At 36.7% G+C, this 27,085-nt stretch overlaps 1 protein-coding gene across 1 annotated transcript in view; it reads right to left on the reverse strand.

Moving 5' to 3' along the window:
- Positions 1 to 5,834: 5,834 nt before the first annotated feature.
- SNTG2 (syntrophin gamma 2) overlaps positions 5,835 to 27,085 on the reverse strand; it is a gene marked incomplete at both ends in the record, with an annotated part of 260,611 nt that continues 239,360 nt past the window's right edge. The window contains 4 exons of the mRNA XM_081314298.1: positions 5,835 to 5,966; positions 10,179 to 10,289; positions 12,267 to 12,359; positions 24,306 to 24,515. Coding sequence (XP_081170424.1) covers positions 5,835 to 5,966; positions 10,179 to 10,289; positions 12,267 to 12,359; positions 24,306 to 24,515 — 546 coding nt within the window. The remainder of the gene's footprint in view (positions 5,967 to 10,178; positions 10,290 to 12,266; positions 12,360 to 24,305; positions 24,516 to 27,085) is intronic.

The following is a 27,085-nucleotide window of genomic DNA, read 5'->3' on the forward strand; positions in this document are numbered from 1 at the left end:
CTGCATTTCCTAATTGGAAAGTATAAGAGTGCAGGACATAATAATTTAAGTCAGATTTTTTTTATTGATAAAAATATGTTTGAAGCAGTTTTATATGCATGTAATGTGCTCCCTCCCCTGGAAGCATTTAAGTGGAGTTTAAACAAGCATCTTTTGAGAATGCTTTGATTTGGATTCTTACACATAGGAGGGGGTTGAGTTCATCTTAAGAATCCATGAAGTGTGTCTCTGCGTTGTTCCAGTGTACACAAAATACATGCCACAGTGCAACTCATGGTTTCAAAGAGGAGTGAAGAAGCTTGCTATATATTTTATGTAAATGAGGTTTGCCAACAGACTAGTTAGTCCAAGTCTATTTCAGTTTTCTGGAGTGAGAACAGGCCAGATAGAGGCAGTTTCTTCAGATTTTCTTGTATCATGTGTGTGACAGAAGTAACGGTAGGCATGTATCTCTGTTGTGGGGCATGTATCTCCTGTACCATATTGGGACAGTAGAAGTAACTTCTGAATGAAGCTCCTTATAACAATGACAAGTTTGATGAAGGAAAAGAACAAGTTTTCAGGCAAGATTGGAAGTGCTGGGAAACGTGACAGGTCCCTCAAATTCTGCCCTTATTTCCGCAACAGCTACAGTTGCAAGAAAAAGTATGTGAACCCTTTGGGATTATGTGGAGTTTTGCATGAATTGGCCATAAAATGCGCTCTAAATGTCATGTAAGTCACAACAATAGAAAATGCTTAAAATAAAACAATAGTCTGCTTAAAATAATACTACACAAACATTAGCTGTTGTCATGTTTTAATTGAACATAAGATGGAAACATTCACAGTGCAGGGTGGAAACAGTATGTGAACCTTTGGACGTAATAACTGGTTGACCCTCCTTTGGCAGCAATAACCTCAACCAAATGTTTCCTGTAGTTACAGATCAGACCTGCACAACGATCTGGAGTAATTTTGGACCACTCCTCTGCACAAAGCTGTTTCAGTGTAGCAATATTCTTGGGATGTCTGGTGTGGCATGACCTCTTAAGGTCATGCCACAGCATTTCAATCGGGTTGAGGTCAGGACTCTGACTGGGCCACTCCAGAAGGCGTATTCTGTTCTGTTGAAGCCATTGTTTTGTTGAATTACTTGTATGCTTTGGGTCATTGTCCTGTTGCATCACCCATCCTCTGCGGAGCTTCAGTTGGCAGACAGATGGTTGTACGTTTTCCTGCAAAATCTCCTGATAAACTCTGGAATTCATTTTCCCATCAATGACAACAATCCGTCCAGGCCCTGAGGCAGCAAAGCAGCCCCAAACCATGATGCTCCCTCCACCATGTTTTACAGTGGGGATGAGGTTTTGATGTTGGTGTGCTGTGCCTTTTTTTCTCCACACATAATGTTGTCTGTTTTTCCCAAACAACTCAATTTTGGTTTCATCTGTCCACAGTATATTTTGCCAGTAGTGCTGTGGAACATCCAGGTGCTCTTTTGCAAACTTCAAACGTGCTGCAATATTTTTTTTGGACAGCAATGGCTTCCTCCGTGGTGTCCTCCCATGTACTCCATTCTTGTTTAATGTTTTCCTTATTGTAGATGTGTCAACAAAAATGTTAGCATGTGCCAGAGATTTCTGTAGGTCTTTAGCTGACACTCTAGGATTCTTCTTTACCTCATTAAGCATTATGCGCTGTGCTCTTGCAGTCATTTTTACAGGACGACCACGCCTAGGGAGAGTAGCAACAGTGCTAAACTTTCTCCATTTGTAGAGTCTGTCTTACCGTGGACACATGAACATCAAGGCTTTTGGAGATACTTTTGTAACCCTTTCCAGCTTCATGCAAGTAACAATTCTTGATCGTAGGTCTTCTGAGAGCTCTTTTCTGTGAGGCATGGTTCACATCAGACAGTGCTTCTTGAGACCAGTAAACCCAAAACAGGTGTGTGTTTTTAAAGGGCAGGACAGCTGTCAGCAACACATCCAATATCATCACACTGGTTGGAGTAAAGGTTGGCTCACTCCAGGCTCCAATTAGCTCTTGGAGAAGTCATTAGGCTAGGGGTTCACATACTTTTTCCACCCTGCACTGTGAATGTTTCCATCTTATGTTCACTTAAAACATGACAACAGCTAATGTTTGTGTAGTATTATTTTAAGCAGACTGTGTTTTTCTATTGTTGTGACTTACATGACATTTAGAGCGCATTTTATGGCCAATTCATGCAAAACTCCACGTAATCCCAAAGGGTTCACATACTTTTTCTTGCAACTGTACATAATGATAAACATCTTGGATAATGAACAGATCATCTAATTTAAATCTAAGTTTAGACTCATTTATAGAACTGTTGACCAATTCTGAAACTATACTTAGCAAATACATATTTTTAAATTTAAGTTGATTTTCAAGAGCAGGCTTTAAAATAATATAGAATGGTGAATTTGGGCTAAACCAGCTAATTTAGGTTTCAATCACGCTCTTGAAGTATAACGTCATCATTAGATATGAAACACGAGAGGTGTCTGCCCTTATTTCTGCAGCTGTTACATAATGACAATCATTATCCACTGAGGTTGGATACCAAAATAGTCTGACCTAATGAACAGCAATACCCTGGCTATTTTTCTATATTTTCTGCACACATTTGGCAGCTAGCACAGCTCACTCCAGTAATGCTGGATGAACCTATCTTTTCTGTTTCCTCAAATGAATTTTTTTCCATCAAATTTAAGATGTTTGTTGCTATCCTTTAATTTTTTTAAAAAAATGTACACTGTGGCAATAATATGGAACAAGAGCTGACTTCTTTGTACTGAGGATAAGCTTCTAAATGTAAATCTTCCAAAGCTACAATTTGTTTATATTGATGCTATAATTCAGCAGTAATTGTCCACACCATTTAGATGAGTCCATACTTGTGATTTATTTGTTCACTTTTAAGACACTTATCTTTTTGTTAAAAAGGGCATACAGTAAGTAATTGCCACCATAAAAAGAATCAATTACACTCAGTTGCTGAAAATCCCAGCAACACAGCAAAAACATTGGTATCTATGCGGCTGTGGATGCCACATTCCTATTTTAAAATTGTAACTTAACTGAGTTTGTGCAAAATTGTATTAGTTATCTATGGTCAGTTGTCTTTCAGGTCTTTCCAGGTTGTAAATTTTGTATCCTCTTTAACCATGTCACAACTTTGATTTTCTGCAAAGGTGATAAAAGATATTCTAACCACTTTAATCTCTTATAATAGAGTTATACTTGTAGAAAATATACAATTAAGTTGTTTTCGTATTATACTAAAACCGATTGATTATATTTATGTTAAATCACTACTACTAGCCACAAGCTAGGGATTCTTTTCCCTTGAGGCATACATATGAAATGCAAGCTTCCCTATGCATTTGGATAAAAAATGTAATGTAAACCAATCTATTGTATATGGACTGCATTTCATTCAAATTAATTCCATTCCACTTTCCAATATTTTTAGTGGCATGTGCATCTAGTTTGTCCTCATTTCCTACCTGACACAATTAATTATACAAAACTATAGAGATGAAGCAGGGAATCATAATCCATGTTCTTTTATAATTATGCTGTTTCACAGAAACACCCTAGATTTTTTTTTGAAGGGGAGGGGGAATTTTCTTAACTGTATACAGCTATCAAAGATATCTTCCAGCAAAGAATGCCTGATCTAAATCAGAGGTAGGCAATCTGAATGCTACAACTGGCTTATTAGATTTTCTTCCACATATCACACTGTTGAAATGGAACTGCAAGGCACTCAGTAAAGACAATATATTTTCCAAATGATTTTTTTCTTGGGTAATCAAATAAAACCAGAGTATTAAAGTTCAAATAGGTTTGAAACATCTATAGCACACACTCACAAATAGACAGAAAGGAAAAAAAATAAACAGGAAATTCTGCCCCAACTTTGCAATCTTACCATAACATTGCATCTCTGCCAATGAGAGTTCTTGGTGTGTAAAATTCCTCTAATTAGAAAGTGTAGCCTTTGGTCATAAAAAAATGTCTGGCTATGCTCTAAAGAAGAGCAGAATTGGCCAAATCACTAAGATGTTTCTTCAACAAATCCAGAAGTAATTTCTTATTAAATCAATTGTTTAGTATTCACTTTAGGTGCCATGGTGATTTTGAAATACACTAGAAATCTTTGGTTAAAATGTCTTTTCCACCATCAAATTACTAGATAGTGTTCATGCTACTATTGTACTTTTTTATCCAACTCACTGTTTAACACTCTATTTTACAGTTTGGGGAAAATATTTTTGCAGAGTTCATATAAAAACTATTCAGATCATAATATTTGAAATCCTTTATAAGACAAAGTGCCATGTTTATGATTAATATAGTTATTTGTAGGTTCAGAGCCTGACATTTCACAGATATGTAGGAAGTAAAACTACACCAGTTTATAGGTAATCTGGATGATTTAAATCTTTGTTTAGACTCATAGTGTATATAGAACGGTTAACCAGCTCTGAAACAATATGTAGCAAATACATATTTTAAAACTTAAGCTGTTTTTCTATATCAAGCTTTAAAATAATGTAGCATGGCAAACTTAGGTTAAACTGTCCAATTTAAGTTCCAGTCATGCTCTTGAAGTATGATTTTATTATTAGATATGAAGCATGATAATTGTGGAGCATTGTGGTTGATATAATGTTACTAATAACCTTGTGGAATCCATCTGTGGGAAATGTAGATTATCATCTCTTTCTAAGAAACTGCTAAGCCATCTTGAATTATATGAATGAGTTTTGACTGGATACTTTTCTTAAGTGTAATCTTAAATAGTTAAGCAAAACAGAAATTCACATGAACATCAAAGATAACAAATATGAACTATGAGATAGAACTGAAACGTCAGTGTCACACAGATACCCTCTCAAAGTTCCACAAAAATCTTTTGCTAAATTGCAGTTTTAATGTGAAATTGGGAACAAGGAAATTATTAACCAGGAACAATCAACTGCATTAATTTAACAACCTAATGTTAGTGAATTAAAGTTTAATTTTTGGCCTAGTGACACTATTTTATTCTACCCCAGCATCCCATTTCAGGTGTTTTCTTTCTTCAGCTAAAAATGTCTTATGTACTCTTCCCAGTGTTTTTCAAAATTACTATTGTTTTTCCTTTTAATAAAATTGTGGAAACTTAATTCACAGAAAAATAGATAGCTGTATATTGTTAGCACTGCAGTTAAACTGTCATTATACAGTTTAATCCTACATATGTTTATTCAAAGGCAAACTTTTAATTTTAATTTAAGATCATAGCATTACAGTTTTAAATAAAATACCAAGTTATAAAATCATATATACTGCTTACCTATTGACTGATAAAAGTAGTATGAATCTGTTGAATTCTTTTTAACAATCTCTGCTCCAGAAAAGCAAAATACATTTTTCAAGTTAACCTTGAATTTAAAATCCATTAACCTACTCAAGTGAGTCATTATAAACAAAGTCAGTTGTGTCTCCAAATTTATTTTAGCATTTAAGAAAGTTCTTGTTCTCAAGTAGATTGTTAAATGGATAATGCTTGATAAAAAGGTTTAAAATAAGATTACAAGTTATTATATTAAGAATATATTCTTTTAAGTGCTAGGCAATAAACTGATTCAGTTTGAATAAAAACTTAACTCATCAGCTTTAATAATGAAGAATCAAATGTGAAAATTAGTAGCTTTTATTGATAATACAACTATAGATCTCTTATAAAATTACATGGAATTGTAGTAATGCACATGAAATTTTTTTTCTTTAAGAAAATAATTTATCTGTTATAATCACAACACATTGTTCTCTTAATTACTGTAAGTATATTTTCTTGCAATGAATTGGCTGTCTATAAATGATGGATCCACCGATGCAACTTTAGCAGCTATAAATGAATGAATGCAGTTTAAAACTGCTGTCAAATCCTGACATTCTAGTTCCTAAAAGGAAAATAAGAAAAACAGAAAAGGTGAAATGAAAAGCATCAGTAATATTTTTTCTACAGATTATTACGTTCTCTAGTTTAACAAAAGATGGTTTTCTTTAATATATATCTTCTCATTTGAAAATATTATGTTAGTATTTTAATGTTCAAGATAATTGGTCTGATGTAGTGAGCACAATTTAATTTGTGCTGCTGCTGCTGAGGTTTGAGCTCATCAACTATGAGTCCAAGTGCAAAAGATGCACACACAGACACACACACACACACATTCTGCACTCTGAATATCTTGTTGAAAAATGCTCAGTATATTATTATACTATGCTAAGCTCCTTCTCTGTTTAACTGGGTGAATAAAGGAAGGAAGAACATTTGTTGGAGACGTGGAACTAATGAAGAAATATCACCTTATATCACAAGTGCTGCCACTAAGTATCTCCTGAAGAAACATCTGAAATGAAACTTCTGAAATGAAGAAATGATCTTTAAATTTGCCATTGGATTGTCAAAAAAAAAGTCAAAAGCATTTTGATATAACTAGCAATGTTTGGAATATTGGTGGCCATCACCAGATTTTGCTCAAAGCTATCTTCAAGATATGGTGAAGGTTCCTCTGAGATGATAACAGTTGAACAGTTTCAAAAGTAGCCAGACAGAGTTTTAATAAGGCTTTATTCATTCTTTGGAATTTCTTTTCCTCAGCTTTTTTAAATCTCCTCCCTGACTACCAAGAACTAGAAGAACTCGTCCAGAGACAAGAAAATGTTTTTGGCTACCAGAAAATAGCACTTCTTCCTTAGGAGAGCCAGTCTGGTCTGGTGGTAAAGGCACCAAGCTAGAAAGCCCGGAGACTGTGAATTCTAGTCCTGCCTTAGCTGTGAAAGCCAGCTGGGTGACTCTGTGCTAGTCACTCTCTCTCAGCCCAACCCACCTCTCAGGGCTGTTGTTGTGGGGGAAAATAGGAAGAGGAAGGTGAAGCATTTTCTAAATCAATATATGCAGGATAGCATTTCATAGAGAGTTTTAAAGTCAGCATTGAGAGCTGGACAACATATATGCAATTAATAGATTTCCTATTCAATATTAAACATGTGCAAATAATATTGAACGTGTTTAAATTTTAATTCCACATGATGTTTACACTCCTGAAGCATTAATAGTTCATGTTTTGCTTTTTCTTCTAGAATCTATTTAGTGATTGTGTGTGTGTGTGTGTGTGTGTGTGTGTATTCTATGTAGAAGCTGCCTGATTCCAGATGGAGACTTATTTTATAAAAAAAAACCAATAAAACAGAGAGAAAAATCATGAGAGATCCTGAAGGACAAAACTGATTCCTCTCAAGACACTCCAAAGAAAAACTGATCAGGGTTAAGCAACCACTCTATCCCCAAGCATGGCAACTAAGATTTCAAAGATTTTTTGAGGGGAAAAATCAGGGTAAGAGCTTCAGGGATCTCCACAAGAGGACAGAATAACGGACAAGGTCCAGGTCCTAAGTCCCAATAGATGACATTGTTTAACTGAAGGCACCTGGAGTGGTCTTACTGAGCAGGCAGACACAATGAGAGAAAAGTGGTCCCTCAGGAGCAAAGCTCTTGTCACCTTGTTTCTAGTATCTCAATTTTCTCTTGCATTTCACTGATGTAATCCCTTTCCCAGGAATAAGGGTTTTAATTTTTCAGCCCACATGTATTAATGTATTGAAAATGGTTCCTCAGATTAGAGAGAAAAGGATCATAGTCTGAAAACATTTTTCTTATGGACTACATATTAATCCAAATAATAAGATGATGAAGAATATGGTAGCCTTAATTTCTGTTAGGATGAATTAGGCAAGAAACTATCCCCTACTCCTACCCAGATAAAACTCCTAGAATTTGAGACAGAACTTCTTTCAAACCACAGCAAGAATGCATTTCCTTGGTACAAATATATCGGTCCTAATTAAAGATTCTAACTTGATGCATTAGTCATAGCCTTACCACTGCTCTTGTTAATATTTTAATCATATTGTCAACTTCCTTCAAAACATAATCCAGATTTCACAAAGAAATCTGTGCTGCTTAGAAGAATTAATCAGTGGAACGGCTTGTCTCCAGAAGGTGTGGGTGCTCCAACAGTGGAGATGTTTCAGAAGAGATTGGACAACCATTTGTCTGAAATGGTATCAGATTTCCTGCTTGAGCAGAGGGTTGGACTACAAGACCTCCAACTCTGTTATTCTGCTTTTTGCCTGTCTCTCTTTTAACAGCTCCCTGAAAAACTCACCCCAATATTGCCATCCCATAGAGATCTTTTGGTTTATTTGTCTCCCCTAATCTAAGAGTGTCATTTATCTGAAGCTGAACTGAGAGTTCACAGTCTGTTTTTTCTTCTACAGGATCAGCCCACCAAAGTCTTCTCACTGTGATATTGATTTCTCCCTCTATGATTTTACAACTTCACTCAAAGGTAGCATAATGTTCAGGAGTTACGCTTTGTAAAATATTTCTTCCTTTGGGCATAGTTTCTGCTGTTAAATGGATTTTTTTCGCAGGAATCTTAACCATGGAGTAAATATTATCTAATACTGTCATAATAAAAGACTATTAAATATTATTTCCAAAGGAAATAGAAGCCTAGGAATGTTTCCAGGTTCTAAGAGAATCTGGAAAACTTTTGAGATTTTTTTTGTTTGGGTATGCTCTCTACATGGCTGGAAGAAGAAATAAGAAACAAGTTTTGGTAGAGTCGTTTGAAGGTTCTACATTGTCTACTTTGTTCCTATAGTCTTACAACTTAAATGACCATTTTTTTTAAAAAGGGAACAATTATTACAAGAGCATCTGCTTTGTTCTTCTGATATTTTGCTAGCTTGCCTCCTCAAGGGGAACGAAGTTCACATTGTTTGATCTCATTATGTGTATCTCATTATTGGCAACACATTGCTATCCAGCAACTGCAAATCCCATCACAAACTTGGCCATTGTGACAGTACTAACTGCATTAATAATAAATGTTCAAATTATCCACCTTACTCCTCGCCCCATCCTAGCAGTTTTTGAATATGAAAACTGGAAAACTCTGCCCATCAGATGGCTTAATCAACTTCTTCTTTGTTCTCCTGGCATCACCTTAAAGTTACTGTGCCTATATTGGTACAATTTGTGCAACTAGAGAAAATCTCAAATTACTCAGGAAAAAGTGAACATTTGTATAAATTTCAATAGGAAGAAAATGGTTTGTGAGGTGGATTATGAAAACTCAGTATAATACACTAATATACCAATGAGGTATGTTGGTAAATTGTAAAGCTGTTGAACCAAATATTCACCTGCGTAACATTTTGTTTACTTAAAGTCTGAAGGTCCATAGAACACTGACTGACTCTATGTACAAAAAATAAAAATGTGGCTCGTGGAAAATTTAAATTATCTTTTTTTTGGGTATGCTAGCCAGGCAACTATGTCTGATGTTGATTTTTTTTTAAAAAAAAAGACTGGAGCAGAAGAACAGAATGGCAATGGAGTGGAAAGGCAGGATCACCAGGAAGATAAGCCATGAAATCTCATGGCTTCCTCCCAACACCAACTCCACTTAACATCACTAAGAAGGGAAAATGAGGGGATGTATGCGTTTGCAAATGCGAACATGAGACTGTGTCATTTATGTGTAAATAAGTGTACATGTTCCCAGCTAACAACTGAAGTGACCATCAGGTCTGAAATCATCCAACGCCACTGAAGATAGAATAGTAATGAGCTGTTATAATTTGGACTGAAAATTTATGAATACTTATATGTGTTTTGAATCATGTGAATCATATTTACTTCTTTACCAAGGGTTTTTTTTGAGGCAGAAAGGAAGACAAGTAAGTGAAAAGCTACTGTGAGGACAGTGGATGAATTTGATAAATAGAAGTAATGTGATTAGGTAGAAAATCATACACAATTGATTTCTTTAAACAATTATTACTTAACCACCAACTCTTAATATTTGATTGAATAATGTACATGCATGAATAGAAGTCGAAATGTCTGTCACATAATAGCTCAGCTCAATACAATAAGATATAATAAATACAAGAACAATGCTGATTGATTATTGGTAATCCATCTTGTGTGGAAATAAAGAGAAATCATGCTATAATATGAACTAGAACCCTAAAATACCTTAATATATTTTCTATTTATAGTATACATTCTTTATGCAGCAAAGTATGGTACTCACCTTTGTGTCAATTTGTTTTGTTTCAATATTCTGAAAAAGAAGTTTAACTCGAGTTTTTCCATCATCTGATGACCCCTTGAGCTGAGAAAATTTAAATCTCCAGAGAATCTTCTGCAAGGAAATGGAGAATTCTTAGCATTTTGCCCATTGGCTAAAGTTGTAGCTTTAGGTGGAAGATTTGTGTACTTTGCCTATGGACACTAATTAGGAATCAATGCATAAACAAGATCATCCTTGCAAAAATGTCAACTCTATGACTTCTCAAAAAAGATTATTTTGATGATGGGTTATGATTGTGCACTTGCTGCAGTCAAACAATGTACTAGAGCCTGGAAAGGCCAATTGGACCAGTCTGCCGTAGCCAGGAATGTCTTTCTGAGTAATCAAAAGCCTTTTTTCTCAAGCCAGCAAGGTATTTAAATCCATTAACATTCCTCACTCCAAAAAGAGCTAACATCAGGATATTTTCATGCCCTCCCAACATCTCAAGGGCAAGTATTAATAATTTCCTAAAGAGCTAAGATTGTTCCCCTTGTGGAGAAGCAGCCACAGAACCCACAACCCATTTTGTGTTATATTGCAGCTTCTCTAAGGATAGCCAGGGCACACTTCATCAATCTTTATTTGATGATGCACCCAGGTATTTATGATTAAATTTATGGAGTTCCTCCTATCAGGCCAGTATGTTTCAATTTCCTTGAATGAGGTAAAATTGGTTATTCTATTTGCAACATATGATAGGTCTTGTTGATTATTTATTTTTGAAAAGTGTAGGCTGTCCAGCTTTTGCTCTCCAGCTCTGGATAGCTTACTACTCAACTATTCTAATGAAAATCAATTTAAAACACTTACTAAGTAATCAGGAACTCAAATGATCTCCCTCCTCTAGATAGAAACTCCAGTCATCTTAGTTATAATTATATCTTCATATTTTATGAGAATCAGATACTGTTCAATTAATTTGTTGACTTTCCCAATTTTAGTCAATTAGCATAATAAAGAACTACTACAACATGCTGGTATTCATCTGCACTACAGAACAGCAGCCCTGCTAAGGTAAAACTGGCCTCAGTTTAATTTGAATAAAACCAATGCCTATGCTTTGTATATTCTCAGGAATAATTTGCTATAAATATTTATATGGTATATATTATAAACTAAGCATATTTATTTTTATAGTACTAAATAAAGTATACGTTCATAGTAGCTCCATCACTTCTTTACTTTTCCTCCTATTATTTAATAGATTTCTAGATCTGAAGTTCTGTTCTTTATATTCATGAAAGAATATGAGCTTGCTTGCTGTGGTTCAGCATTTCAGAGACTTGTCTAATAAATTGATTTAGTTAAAGCAGAATTTTGATTAAACGTATTGTTTTGTTAAACATTTGAAAAAGGTATTAAAGAGGCAATTATATTTTTGTGAATGAAAGTGAATTAACTAATTTGATATAAGTCAAGTGTTCTCCCTTTAAACTAAATTTGTAGTCCTTAAATCCGATGCACGGTTTAAATATAGCTTATTTGATATATATAGTGTTTCCAATAGCTCTTTAAATGTAGTGTCATATATTTATTATCTTTGAAATGATTTTTTTTACCATATTCATGTTGCAAAACACTCAAAGTCTGATTTATCGTTCAAATGTTTCAGAACTTTCTTCACTGCGCAATTGTTCAATATCGTGTTCTTTCTAGAGATGCATTTTAATCAATACATTGAGCTGTTCTGGTGAATGGGGGAAGTTTTGAAGGCCGATGGGAAGAACTGTGTCCAAAAGAGAGGAAGGAAAGAAGACTGTTTTCCTCTCTTGTTATGCTTCCTCTGTGAGAAACAAGCATGTATCAGGTAGACATTTTCCCAATTCTCAAGGTAAGTCAGAGGAGCAGCGGGACCACAGATACTGAAGGACCACGTTTTTCCCAGTCTACCCACAGAGTGCCCCTTCCCTTTACTCAGCCAAAGCACGGCTCAGTTTCTCATCTTCCACCCTTCGAAAAATGAAAACTGGAATTTTTCCCACACCAAAAATTGACATTCATATTTCCTAAAGTAACGGCATAACATATATTTTATTTTCTACTTACCTTTGTTTTATTGTCAAAACACGTAAATCCCACAGCAAAATCTATGGTGAAACACAGACTTTCTCCTTGCCAGGAACACATATAGGTTTTAGACTAGAGAAAGGATGAAATGTATATTTGTTTAGTGGGTTGACTCCCAACTCATTTGAAGTGAAACACTGATTATAAACTGTAAGAGCTGTAAATTTTTTTAGTATACTTACTTAGAAGTTTAGTAATAATGCATTGCAGTTGAATAAATGGGATCAGAATCCATGTAAAATCAGTAAAAAAAGGGAGTGATATGCTCCCTTCTACATCTGAAACATTTCTAATATTCAAGATTTTTCACATACTTTGGGGGGATTATTCAATTTATCACATATTTCATATATAATAATTCCCTTCTCACCGCTATGGGTGGTCTGTGTCTTCCCTAATCCCAGGTCCTCTATCAGAAACCTGGGAGTTTTGAAAGTTTTGTGTAGTATCTTAGCTGCTCCTAACAATGAACTCTTCTGGACAAGCCGTTCTGAGGTCGTTCCTGGGAGCTGTTGGAGCCACTCTCCCAGCTTAAGAGTCACAGCCTCAAATGCTCCTGTCACCACTGGGATCAATTTGTCTTTACTTTCCCATGCTCTCCAGTACCTCCTCCAGGCCCTGATCTCTCCAGCTGCTCATACCCCTTCTTTATGAAGTTGCTGTCATTTGGCACTACTACATCTTTCAATCACCGCTGTCTTCTGGTCCTTGTCCGCTACCGTGATGTCTAGTTCTTTGGCCAGTACCTATCTGTCCATCTGGATCTAGAAATTCCACAGGACCTTCACTTGCTTATTCTCTATGATCTTCTCCTAGTGGGACTTGGGAAGCTACGGCCCAGACTTGGACATTTTATGGCTCCCAGGCTGCACCTGGCCCTTTGGCTGTCCTTGTCAGGCCCGTCTGTGGTCAATCAGAGATGACAAATCAGATGTAAATAAGCATGCGGCAGGGGGCAAGAGAGGAAGCTGAGATGGGCCCAGCTCCGCACAGTCACTGTGTGCTCCTTCAGTTGGCTGGTGGCTATGAGAGGGCAAAGACAGAAAACAGTTTTCTTCTCCTGCACAGCGTTCACCCTTTGCCTGGAGCAGCTTGAGGAGCTGAAGTGATGGAGTTTGAGAACATCAGATCAGTTTCAGGCCTTCACAACAGCCCCAGTTTCTCATGTGGCCCCTTGGCAAAATTGTCCACTTCACTCAACAAACGTCTCACTTAGCAACAGAAATGTTGGGCTCAATTGTGGTTGTAAGTTGAGGACTACCTGTATTTGGTTATGCTGTTCAGTGTATGCTGTTCCTGCTGCACCTTACACCCTGCCATTATGTGCTGGACTGTCTCTGAGGCCTCTCTGCATAGTCTGCTTTCAGGTCCTGTCTCCTGTGGACTTAAGCTGCTGAATTCAAATGAATTTGAATGAAGTAATTCAAATATAAGTTCTCAGGTTGCTTTGTAACACCCTACCTGAGCTATGTATCTGAGATGAACAAATCTCAGTACAGTCCAATGTCAATGTACAATTATGCGTCACATCTCTATTATGTGCCATCACACATATTAATACTTAAGTGTGAACGAACGGATTAAAAATGTGAATATCTTTCTTTTTTCTTTAAATTCACTGAGATATTAATACCTCTGAATGCTTCATCATTTTTTTTACAAACTATTCCTGGACAAATTTATTCCAAATGTAATTGAGTTGACAATCACTAATTTTAGTAACCAGAAGAAACTTTTTAACACATTATTTTAAAAAAAAATAGTATTTGAAAAGCTATAAAATGCTGCAAAACTTGCAAGAAAATTTACATTTTGATCTACATGCATATTTGTTGTTTTCATTTTCTTACACACAGTACCTTTAACAATAAATGTTTGTTCATATATGATGAATAGCATCTGAAGAAATGGGGGTTGATAAAAGTTGTCTTATTATTCTGCATGTTGTGGATTGGGGGCCACAAATTTAAGTCATATGGTGGCTTGAAACAAGTATAATTTTTTATGCATGTGCATAACTGCAAGCAAATATCAGAAAAGCAGCTCCATGCGCTGTACATAGAATAGAATAACATTCAGACCTAAGTCAAAAGAAGCAGTGGCAAATGTGCCTTGAGGGAAACATTTAAGTACTATAAATATAGCAGACATACTGTAACTATAGTTATGTCGCTTAATGTTTCTTGTACTTTGTGTGACTGCATAAATGTTAGACTAAAGGCAAGGTCTACAGGAGTGCTTATAAACATTTTCTCAAGTGAATTTCTGCCTTGCTTTGTGGGTCCAGATTATTTATTTTGGTTACAGGTGCAAAATATCAAATATTCATACTCATATTCATATATTCAGTTCTGAGACTAGTGAAAATCAAAATATATTACCATTATACTCTTATTAGATTTTTAAGCGCCATCTTGGTTTCCTCTCTCTGGTAGTTCATACATATCTCTGCATATGACCCACAAAATTCTGCATGCAGGCTTTATTATTTATGTACATAAACACTTCAATATATATTCCTTTTTTTCCTCTTCAGAATATACATATTTCTTTGCATTCTGAGCTCTATGGACATCAGAAATACTGTTTTTTTTTGTAAACTGTGTGGCAGAACTCAAGATTTTAATATTTAGGTGCCAAATAAGATCCAGAAGCTTTGCCTTTGGAAATATATTTGCAATAATTATGGATTTAATGTCAACAAAAGTGCGTATAGTCAAGGCTATGGTCTTCCCAGTTGCAATGTATGGCAGTGAAAGTTGGACCATAAGAAAGGCTGAGCGCAAAAGAATTGAGGCCTTTGAACTGTGGTGCTGGAGAAGACTCCTGCGAGTCCCTTGGACTGCAAGGCGATCAAACCGGTCAGTCCTAGAGGAGATCAACCCTGACTGCTCTTTAGAAGGCCAGATCCTGAAGCTAAAACTCAAATACTTTGGCCACCTAATGAGGAGGAAGGACTCACTGGAGAAGAGCCTAATGCTGGGAAAGATTGAGGGCAATAGAAGAAGGGGACGACAGAGAATGAGGTGGCTGGATGGAGTCACTGAAGCAGTAGGCGTGAGCTTAAATGGACTCCAGAAGATGGTAGAGGACAGGAAAGCCTGGAGGAACATTGTCCATAGGGTCGCGATGGGTCGGACACGACTTCGCAACTAACAACAACATGGATTTAAGGAAAGGCTTTAAAACCATTCAGCAGATCCAGAAACCAGCACTCTTGATCTAGCTCTAGCTGATCCAAAATATATCATAATTATGAAATGAGTATTGCCTTCTGGGGCTATGTTTATAATTACCTCTAATTACTCTAGGTAGACTCTTCCACTTTCTCCATTGTGTGATATTTTGCCTCTTAATATCTAAACACATATTAGGGGGAGCAACGCATCAGATTTAACAGGTTTTACAAAAGGTCACTCTCATACAGTCCAAGAAGCATGTGATTACTGTAGCTTCCTGTGTTCAGAACTGGAATGACACACGAATGTCATCTTACAATGAAACAGAAGAGTCAGGTAGTGAGTCTTTGGCAATGTATTCCTTCTGAGATTTATTTATTCAAATTCATATGGCAGCAGCTTCCTTTAAATAGCTACCTGGTCATTAGCATTCCTTGCTTTTTTCCTATATCAGAATACACAGCTGGAGGCAGCAGAGGCATTCAATTAATTAATTAATTAATTAATCATTGTATCAGCTGTCTTAATCACTGCAAAGGACTAGATGGTGTACAAAGATAGAGAAACTATTTAAAATAGGCCAGATCTAGCCAGGAGAGGGTAGTTTGGCATAAAGGCTAAAGGCATTGGACTAGAAGCTAAGGAATTATGAGTTTTCATCCTGCCTTAGTCATGCAAGCCAGCTAGCTTTCGGCCAGTCACATTTTTCCTTAGTTTTAAGAAGTCAAAATCATTTCTGAAAGTGTTCAATGGCATGGACTTGTCCAGCTGGTTGCCAGGAATCAAGAGTGAATTGAAAACATTATTTTACAAATCTAGCCAACAATTAAGTAAAACACAAACTATCCACATCAGAGAAATGACAACAAAAGTAATAAGTCACCAGGTGGAATCACAAGTCACTCTGCCCCTAGGCTTTTGAAAAAAACCTGGGTCCTGTTGACTGCCAAAATTGGGGCCTTACAAACTTCAGGAGGAATGCTATCCTTGAAGGCAGAGGCAGCCATACAGAAGGCATGTCTTCAGGATTTCGAAGGATTTGAAATTGCTTAGCCCAATCAATCCTGCCGGCAAACTGATGAGCAAAAATAATCATAAAAAGTTGGCTGTAAGTATCCAGGGTCCAAGTTATGAAGCCCTTTATAGGTGACAACCAGCACTTTAAATTGCACTTGGAGCCCAAATGAAAACTAGTGCAGTGACATCACTAGTGAAGTGGTGTCATGTGGGTGAAAAAAGATACAACCATAACAATTTGAAATTTGGATTTGAAATTGCTTAGCCCAATCAATCCTGCCGGCAACCTGATGAGCAAAAATAGTCATAAAAAGTTGGCTGTAAGTATCCAGGGTCCAAGTTATGAAGCCCTTTATAGGTGACAACCAGCACTTTAAATTGCACTTGGAGCCCAAATGAAAACTAGTGCAGTGACATCACTAGTGAAGTGGTGTCACGTGGGTGAAAAAAGATACAACCATAACAATTTGTGTTGCTGCATGGTGGAGCTGCTGGCTCTTCTCAAGCGGAAGCAGGAAGAACCTGAAGCAATAGTCCAAATAAAATAACCAAGGCATAAAAGGGACATACCAATTCAAAAATGAGTGCAGTTGGCAGGCTAGATGTAGCTACACAAAGATCTTCCTGGATATAGCTGAAGTGCTCATCAAAGAAGAGCCAGTAGACCAGGAAGATTCCCCCAAATTACACATGTGTTCGATCTGGGGTAACTCAACTGAGCTAAAAACTAGTACTTGAAATTCTTTGGAAATTAATGACCCTTGTATCCCAAGCCACTCAGCCTGCTAGGTTGCTGGGCCTTCCCGACCAGACCCAGGAGTCTCCAGGATTTAGGAAAGGATCCTGACAGCATTGCCTGTTCTGATCAGGGTTAAGATGTATCCTGACAGACTTGGGATTATGCAATGGCCTCAAGGTTAAAGCTCTCTCCCTGCCCCCCCCACCCCAACCACCGTGGACCAGGCTCAGTGTTATACAGACACCAAAAGCTTTGTGTTTAATTAAAACACCCAGATGCAGGCACAACTGCTTTATAGTTGTAAAAATATAAAAGCACAGAAGCATCAAGTAATGGAGGAGGAGGTTGTTGGCTGGAGTTGTTTTTATATAGCATGGATTCATGATCCTGTGTGGATCAAAAAGGAGAAATCTGCAGCTGGACGCCCAGCGGGAACAAGCAGGACCCAAGAGAGAGATTTGTTGAATGAACTGTAGTTTCTGAACAACAGACCAGATGTCAGTGCAGATAACGTGACAAAAGTGCTGGAATCCAAGAAGCCCAGAAAAGAGTTATTTTCCTTTTTTTTCCATTCTCCTCTCTAGAATGCCAGCAAGCTCTAAAGTGAGATCACAGAAAGTAGTTGCATAAGTGAGCGAGGGACAGGTAGGACAGTGCAAAAAGCTCCATTTGAAACTCTTTGCATGGAACTGTAAATTGACAACTTGTTAAGCATAGGTGACTGTATATATTGTCACTGTAAATAGCGAACTGTATATGGAAAGTTCCTGTCTGGTTTTCCCATCCTCCACCTTCAGTGATATTGACTGATGCACGATCCAAGCTAACAGATGACTTCACCCAAGGGCCTTGGGTTCACATTGAATAGCGGCAGAGAATTCTAAACCTGAAAAACCTCACAAAGCAAGAATTCCGGCTTCATGTTTTCCACTGACTGAGTGGAATAGAAACCAGAGAAAGGAGGAGCACCGGCGAAGCATATTGGCACCTACTCCCAACTTTGGGACATGGTTCGAAATAAAACTGCAATCAATGGTATTAACAGCTGGTTGAAAGCAAATAGGACCAAGAAAGTCACGCCAACTCTATTCTGCTGCTGCCAGAGTTAAACCACATACCATTACCCCAGCTGATTTGAAGTGAATATTAAATACCAATTAAAGAAGATGAGCATGGGTTTAAAATTAGAGGAAGAAGCTTCAATAACTTCATGTATGCTAATAGCACTATTCTGATAGCTGAAAATGCAAATAATTTGCAAGCTCTGTAATGAAAGGAGTATAATGAAAACAATGTTTTTCCTTCTGTTCAATCATGTCTGATTCTTGGAGACTGTTTTTTGGGCAAGTTTTTTTCCCCAGAACTGGTTTGCCATTGCCTCCTTCCTAAGGCTGAGAGAGAGTGGTTGGCCCAAGGTCATCCATCTGGCTTTGTGCCTAAAGCGGGACGTGGTCTCCTGGTTTTTAGCCTGCTGCCTTAACGAGTACACCAAAATGGCTCTCTTAAAGAAAGCACAGGCTAAGGTTAAATATAAAGAAAACAAAACAATAGGCACAGCAACCGAACTAAAATTTGGCAATGAAGATTCTGCAGTAGTGAACAGTTTCTGCCTTTTAGGATCAGTTATTAAACAATGAACAAGCAGACAAGAAATAAACTGCAGACTAATATTCGGTAATATAGCAGTGAAGACCTTGAGAAATATACTCAGACGTTAGGTTGCATCTTTACGTACAAAGATGAGAATCATGTCGGCAGTGTTTTTATTTTATTTTTATTTTATTTTTTTTATTACATTTATATCCCGCCCTTCTCCAAAGACTCAGGGCGGCTTACAAGCTTAGCAGTAGCCTTCATTCTATGTATATGCTTGCTTGTTAGGGCTTTCGCCCCCCCCCCCCCAAGAGGCATTATTACAAAGTCAGCTTAATTGCCCCCAACAATCTGGGTCCTCATTTTACCTACCTCGAAAGGATGGAAGGCTGAGTCAACCTTGAGCCTGGTGGGATGCGAACCTGCACTAATTGCAGGCAGCTGGTGTTACTTAAGGAGGCATTAGCCCACTCCCCCCCCATGATCTTCTGTGGAAGCGAAAGCTGCACTTTGAACAAGGAGGACTGAAAAAGCACTGGTGCTTTTGAACTCTGGTGTTGGAGAAGACACCTGAGAATACCATGGATAGCCAAGAAAACAGACAAATGGATCACAGAACAAATCCTACTTGAGGCACAAATGTTCAAAATATCAAAGTTTTTGAACATGCTATATGAAGAGTTAGCTCTCTGAAGAAAGGAAAGAACAAAAAAGAGGATTGTCATCAACAAGGGCTTACAGCAGAGACGACTACACTATTTTAAGACCTGAAGGACTTGGTTAAAAAAAAAACCCACAAAAAAAAACTATGGTATGTAACTGCTAAGAGCTGAAACTGACTTACTGGAACACAATCATAATCTTAACATGTTTTGGAATTCTTTGATTACACTATACCATTCCTATGTGTTAAAAAATACCCTGTTTTCCATTTCAATATAGCTGAAATATTTTGTGTTGCACACATTCTCACTATATATTTTAATGTATTATTGATCTTGTAACTGATGAAAAATCCAAGTAAATTGCAAATTACCAAACAAATACAGAAGTTTAACTTTGAAACATAAGATGTGTGCTACATCTGTGTAACTCACAGTACTAGGGGTTTCTAAAATTAGAGTGGAAGCAAACCGGATTTCATAATGGAGAAAGAAATGACTGAGAAACCTGAATTTGTAATACGCTCCTATGCATAATGAAAACAATCTAAACCTTAATTGTGTAATTAAAGTCGTTCTTCTAGGAATGAACAGATCATTATCTTCTAATGACCACATAAATCTGGTCTTATTTAACTGCTATTCATATCTCACCGAGTTTACAGAACCTATTACCCAGTTTTATTTTCTTTGGGTTTCCCAGCAAGATAGTTGCTGGTTTTCCCAGCAAAATATGTAACCTTGCCCGGATTTATCATTTGCTATGTCTTCACTATTATGAATTTAAAATTGGAAGCATCAACATTTTGACAAGGATATAACAAGTTGTCAGCTTATACAGAATTTAGTGTTGTGTGATATGGTGACATTAACTGAACTGATCAAAACAATTTTTGGTAAATCTCAGAGTATGTCTTCACAGTTAAATATGCAAAGAGTTCAATTGTGATTATCATATAACAGGGTGTGCTTGATTTCCCTATAAAGATCTGATATCAAATGACCATCAAGTAGTCACACTGCATAAAAAATGAATGCTGAATTAGATCAATTATAGGCGGGATCATATTTGATATTTTTAATTTGATTTACATTAGGAGATCTCCAGCTCGTTTAAACCTTATGATTCTAAGCTTTTATTTGTTGATATCAGCCAAGCATAATTAATACCATTGCCTAATTCTAAGGGAGAGTTAGAGAGGGTTTAGAAATAGCTGTCAGTGATACAGATTTACAGATACAGGTAGTCCTTGCCTTGCGACTGGTCACTTAGTGGCTATTCAAAATTACAGCAGACCCCTTAAAAGCTATGACCAACTGCAGATATGCCTCAGCAGCCACCATGGCTTTCTCTCCCCCATCATTGCAGCCGCTCCCAAAATGGTGCCTTCTTCTGGGGACAGAACCACATAGCTGGCAGGGAGGCTGAAGGGCAGAGCGACCTGCTCTCCTTCCTCAACACAATCTCTGGAGCTTCCAGAAGGAGATCTTCAAAAGGTAAGTAACCGACAGGTGATGGCAGGTGGGGAGGAAGGTATGGGACCCAGTGGGTCCAATATTTGACAGCTTAAAATATAAATGTTTTTATACATGTAATTGTTTAGTGGCCCTTTGAAGTTACAATGGCACTGAAAAAAGTGACTTATGACAGTTTTTCACACTTATGACTGTTGCAGTGTCCCAAAGGTCATGTGATCAAAATTAAGATGCTCGGCAACTGGCTCATTTTTATGATGGTTGCTGTGTCCTGGGGTCATGTGATCCCCTCTTGCGACCTTCTGACAAGCAAAGTCAATGGGGAAGCCAGGTTCACTTAACAACCGTGGTACTAACTTAACAATTGCAGTGATTCAAGTAACAATTGTGGCAAGAAAGGTTGTAAAAATGGGGCACAACTGAGGTAACAACTGTCTCACTTAGTAACAGGAATTTTCAGCTCAAGTGTGGTCATAAATTGAGGATTCCCTGTATTTAAAATATAAAAGACAGCAGCAATCTCTGAACATTTCCTGAAATCATGTGACAAACTGCAATTGATAATTTACTCAAGGTCGCTTGCAAACCACCTTCAAATGGTGATTTCAGGTTGTGGAGAAGGATTGAATCCAAAGTATAGTGAGTAAGATGTATCACAGTAGAGCACTGCATCCACATGATTAGAAAAGATGAAAAAAAAAACCCCGTAGTTTTGTCTTCCTTGGTATTATGCCATATCTAACTTCTAGAGTGGAAAAATTGTCCCACACAATTTCCTGCACTCTTTTTTTCACTGCTAGACAAAGCCTATCATGCTTTCCTGAGCCCCATACTCCTCCACCTGATACCACAAACACAATCTGCAAATTGCATTTTTTCAGATTATTGCAGCATATATAATAAAAAAAAATTCTTATCAGAGAAAAGGAAAATTTGCGCTTCATTATTTCCAGATGATACTGCTCTTATTTCACATACCAGACTGAAACACTAATTTGAGGCTGTAGTCAAATACTGGCAAGATAATCAAGTATAATAAAACTAGATTTTTGGTTTTTGATTAAAAAAAAATCAAAAAGTATAGCAGGAAAATTCAACATCATATGGTAAGTCAAGAATGTTAGTTAACTGGATCTTTATTCAGTCATTCTCAGTCATAGTTTTGCTTTGATACTTTAGCCAAAAGGGGTGGCGTGGCAGTAGAGATTTTATATTACTATAGCAATACAAGTTTTTAATGCACAAAAATCTCATCTTAAATCCCCTATGAAACTTGAGTTTGGATTACTGTTGCCAACAATAACATAACCCAATTGCAGGTTCTTAAGAGTTCTTTTAAAGGTTCCAAGTTATGTTCCCAATTCTGATATTCTTGTGGAAATTGGGCCCATGCCCTGTGAAAATAAAAGGCTGGCAAAGTACAATTATATTTTGGTTTCCGTGATAGTTTTTCAAAAACAAAGAAAGATTGCTGCCTGACGTCCCAAATTATTTTTATGTAGATAGGTAGTTCAAACTGGTGCCCCAAAAGATTGATCAAACTGGAATTAATCTTGATTCTTTGTTTTCCAGAGCATGACACTGAAATTTTATTGTAATACAAAAATATTATTTGACAACTCAGTGCAGGAGTTAATGGGAAACACCAAAGTTCCATGTTCAGCCTTGACCTTTAGAAGAAATTTCAATTATACTTTTTGGCTCCCTATATACTGTAGCAGTTTAGATTTAAAGAATGTACAATAGCTGTTGTTTTGTTGTCAAATGTGTTATATAGTAACTTTCAAAAGATTCCTGTGTCTCAAAGATTTTATCCCTGTAATTGACCTTGAACTTATGGATCATGTTTTATTATGTTGTGAATTTTACAACAGATCTTAAACAAGGTCTTTATTGATAAAGGTTTTATGTAATATTTATCAATTTATTTTATCTGTTAAACTGTTTTACCATTGGCCAAACATTTAAATATATCTGTAATTTGGGTCTTTTGGCTAATAATAATAAAGTTGAAAACTGAGAATTTTTTTTTTAATCAATAATAGTTTAAGAGTGGACATTGCAATACTTCAAAACAGCAGAAGAGAAGAAAAAGAACTGGAGAAAATCACAAAATACAAAGGCTTGCAAATAGGATGATCGTGGGCAAAATAAAGCCAAGATAGTTCCAATCATAATAGACACCTTGGGTAAATTCCCAAAACATCTAGAGCACCACTTGAACAACATCACCGTTGACAAAATCACCATACAGTAAATCAATTGCAAAAGGCAGCTTTACTTAGAACAGAATATATCCAATGCCCTAAATATTATTAAATAACAACATCTGCCTATCCCAGGTCCTTGGCAAGGACTCGATAGGTGGACAAAAATGCCAAATCAAGTCTAATCATCTGGCTAACTCTGCAACCCACCATAATAAAATGTAAAATTGAAAAAAGTAGTGACATTCTTTTTCTTCAAAACTATGACCTGGATGACTGAGAATCCCCATAGACGTTCAGAATGTACCAATATTTCAGAAATATTTATATGTATGTTTGTATGTGTGTGTACACACAAACACAGCTGTTTTTTAGTTATGGAGATTACTTGTAAAAGCCATGAAAATAGATCAATAACAGTATCCTAAAACAGCTATAGCAAACTTAAAATGAAGTTAGAAGAACAGTACATTAGTCAAGATTACTATGGATAGATTTGTCATTTTCTATGGGAATTCAGATTAAGAAGGTACCATAAATTTCAATTTCCCACATGAAACTTGCCAGACTGAAGTGCAGTAAATCTGTAAAATAATGTTTTTTAACTGACCCATAAAATCAGAGTTAACTTATTGGGCTTAATTAATGAGTTGTAGGCTTTGTTCTCTACCAAAAAACTGAGCTTTATAAAGAAATACTTTTACAAAAAAAGAACACGGAAGTATGTTATTCTTTGAGTCCTCTGCAAAAAGCAACATCTGCTTTGAAGAAGAGGCAGTTTCTCTAGGAGATGGCAGAAGAAAGTGAAAACAAGTGAAAAACATCTCTCATTCCATTGACAGATGTCTTCTATCAACAGAACAGCACCTATTGGATAATTCATTTGTCATTATCAAATTTATAATACACTGCAATTGTGATAATAGTAGTTTCCTCAACTATAAAGAGCTTGAAGATGGTCATATGGCATCAGAACTTGTTAAATACTCAGTTTGAACAATCTAATCCTTGTCTAAATGTGAATGTATCTCTCCCCCCTCCCCCATACACACACACATATAGGCAGGACTCATACAAAAGTTAAACATATACAAAATACATTAAACATTTATTCAAGTGGAAGATATATTTTTTCCATCACTTACCCCTGTTCTCTGAACTTCCAAAAAGATTGCTTTTTGAAATGATTTCTCCCATATTGCCAGCTCACTTCCCAGTTCCACATTGAAATAATGACTCTTGCCATGTCCAACCACAACACTGAAACAATATGGCCTCTGGTTTTCAAGTTCATAGTCTTGGTGAATACCCAAATATAAATTTGCTTGTAGCCAACAGTCATTATTGAGCCAGAGCTGAAAGATATATTTTTGAAGATATTTCATCTAAAGTAGAATGAGAATAATTTGATTCTGTAGAAATACGTTATGGATGTTTGAGTGTCAGCCTTCTTGCATCAGAATCATGCTGATATTTCACATTGTTAAATTGAGAAATTATAGTGGGTCTCCTGTTCCACAGCTCTTTTCATTTTTTCCAAAGGAGGAATTTCCAGTATTCGGTCCTAATCTACCTATCTGCCTACCAATCACATGCTAAGATTCATAGGAAAACACCATCCATTAACATTTGAAGGGTGTAGATTTCTGCTAAAAGAGAAATACTTCTTGGTGGCTTTCATTCACCTGATTTGCCCTTCTTATTGGAAAACAAAGGAGATTGTCAGCATCAGAAAGTCATATGTTGACTAGACTGAAGCACATCAGAGTAATAAATACATTCCAACTGTTGTAACATTTCATGCAAAGGAAGACAAAGGGGGTGGAAAAGAACCCAATGCAGTCTTTAGACATCCTTCTAGGCCAGGGGTCTTCAAACCTGGCCCTTTTATGACTTGTGGACTTCAACTCCTAGAATTCCTCAGCCATTCCACTGGCTGAGGAATTCTGGGAGTTGAAGTCTACAAGTCATAAAAGGGCCAGGTTTGAAGACCCCTGGCCTAGGCAGTTCTCCTTTCAACGGCAGAGACAGGTTGAGACACTTATACACATGTATCCAGTGGTGGGATTCAGCCGGTTCGCAGCTGTTCGGCAGAACTGTTAGCTAATTTTTTGTTGCCCAGGCCCAGAATGGACCTCTGGAAGCGGCATCCACACAAAGAACCGGTTGTTCACATATTTGAATCCCACCACAGCATGTATCCAAGTGATACATTTATAATCAATCTATCTGGTTAGTGGTCTTGATTCACTTTCATTTTCTGCACACAATACTGAAATTGTAGATTGGGAAGGTATGGATTTAAATCTTTACTGGAAAATGAAACAATATATTAATCTTGATGCAACAATATATTCTTGCTCCAGGATATCTACTTTATTTATTTAAAATGGCCCAAGAGCCACATTAAATATGGGATGTAGTACTGAAGTCTTCCTCACCAGAGCCTTTTCTATTTAGCTAGGAAGCAGCAGCTAGAGCAGAAGGTAAACTGAGTACCAGCCAAGTTTTTTTTTAAAAAAAAACTCCGAATATCCTGTAGAAAAAGGAGAAGTCTAAACTATGTTTTTATAGTCTTGATGAAGTTTCTCCTTTCAGACTACTACTATTTATTAAAAGCCTACTAGCAGCATAGAAGGCAACCTTAAAATATTCCCTGATTAGTGCAAAATAGCTTACAGTTACTACCACTACGACTATAAAGCAGTTGATTTTAATCTAAGGAAAGACACTTTCAACAGAACTGCGCTGTCCAATTGAAATTAATGGCGTACAGATGTGATGGAAGGAATGCTAAGTAAAACAAATAAATCTGTAGGCCATTTCTAAAATGGGATGAAACTAACATGCTGCTAATTCAGACGTGATAAATACTGCTTAATTAGAATGAACATCTAATTTATGATGCTAAAATGACAAATAGCAAGAAAATTAATATGAAGGTACCGTATATTTACACTCATACTGTATATGTTGCTATATGGCTGTAACAATGTTAACACTGTTGCTTGGAGCAAACAAAATCTTCATGCTGATTGATTTTAATAAAAATATCCTTTTTTTAGAAACCATCCACCTAAAATCATGTAAATTAAGCAAGCCAAATTCTTAATTATCAGCTGTAATTACTATTACAGATTACTTCGTTTAAACATGTTCATAATCAGGTAACTGTGAAGCAGAATTGTGGGGAAAATTTACCATTAATTAAAAAAAATAGTGGAATCACTTCCTCTATCTATCCTCTTATCCAAAAAAGCATAAAATATTAGCTGTCAATAAGAAAAAACAAATTTAGTTCATCTCGGGGTTAGTATATGCATATACACAGAGAGAACCGTTGTTCAGTGCTGATATATAATGTGCCATTTCAAAATGAATAAATGTCAAGTGTTATGAATATTTATGCTATTCATTTCCCATATGGAAAAGAATTTCAACATACTGTATTAATTGCAAATATCATGTGAAATTATACAATGTGATTAAATTAGATCTGAGAGTTCAGTATAATCCATGACCACCATATCATAATTTTTTTTAGAGAGTGTGTTGGTGGGAAGGTAACAGCGTTCTGTGCGCCTTTGGCGTCTAGTCATGCCGGCCACATGACCACGGAGTCGTCCTCGGACAAGCGCTGGCTCTTCAGCTTTGAAACGGAGATGAGCACCGGCCCCTAGAGTCGGAAACGACTAGCACGCATGTGCGGGGGAACCTTTACCTTTACCTATGTCTCTCTTTGGGCTAATATTGTTCAATCCACATTTCACCAGATCAGATTCCTATAGTGTGTGACTTGGCACTGAGAAAAAGTTAAGTAAGGTGCTTGCCAAGCTGGAGGAGAAAGTGTTCATTTTCTATATCCCAGTCTTGCATTTTTTAAATTAGATGCAGTTTATGCTACTTGTGGATGTGAAATGGTTTT

Source organism: Vipera berus (assembly GCF_964194415.1).
Source record: "Vipera berus genome assembly, chromosome: 1".
NCBI lineage: Eukaryota > Metazoa > Chordata > Lepidosauria > Squamata > Viperidae > Vipera > Vipera berus.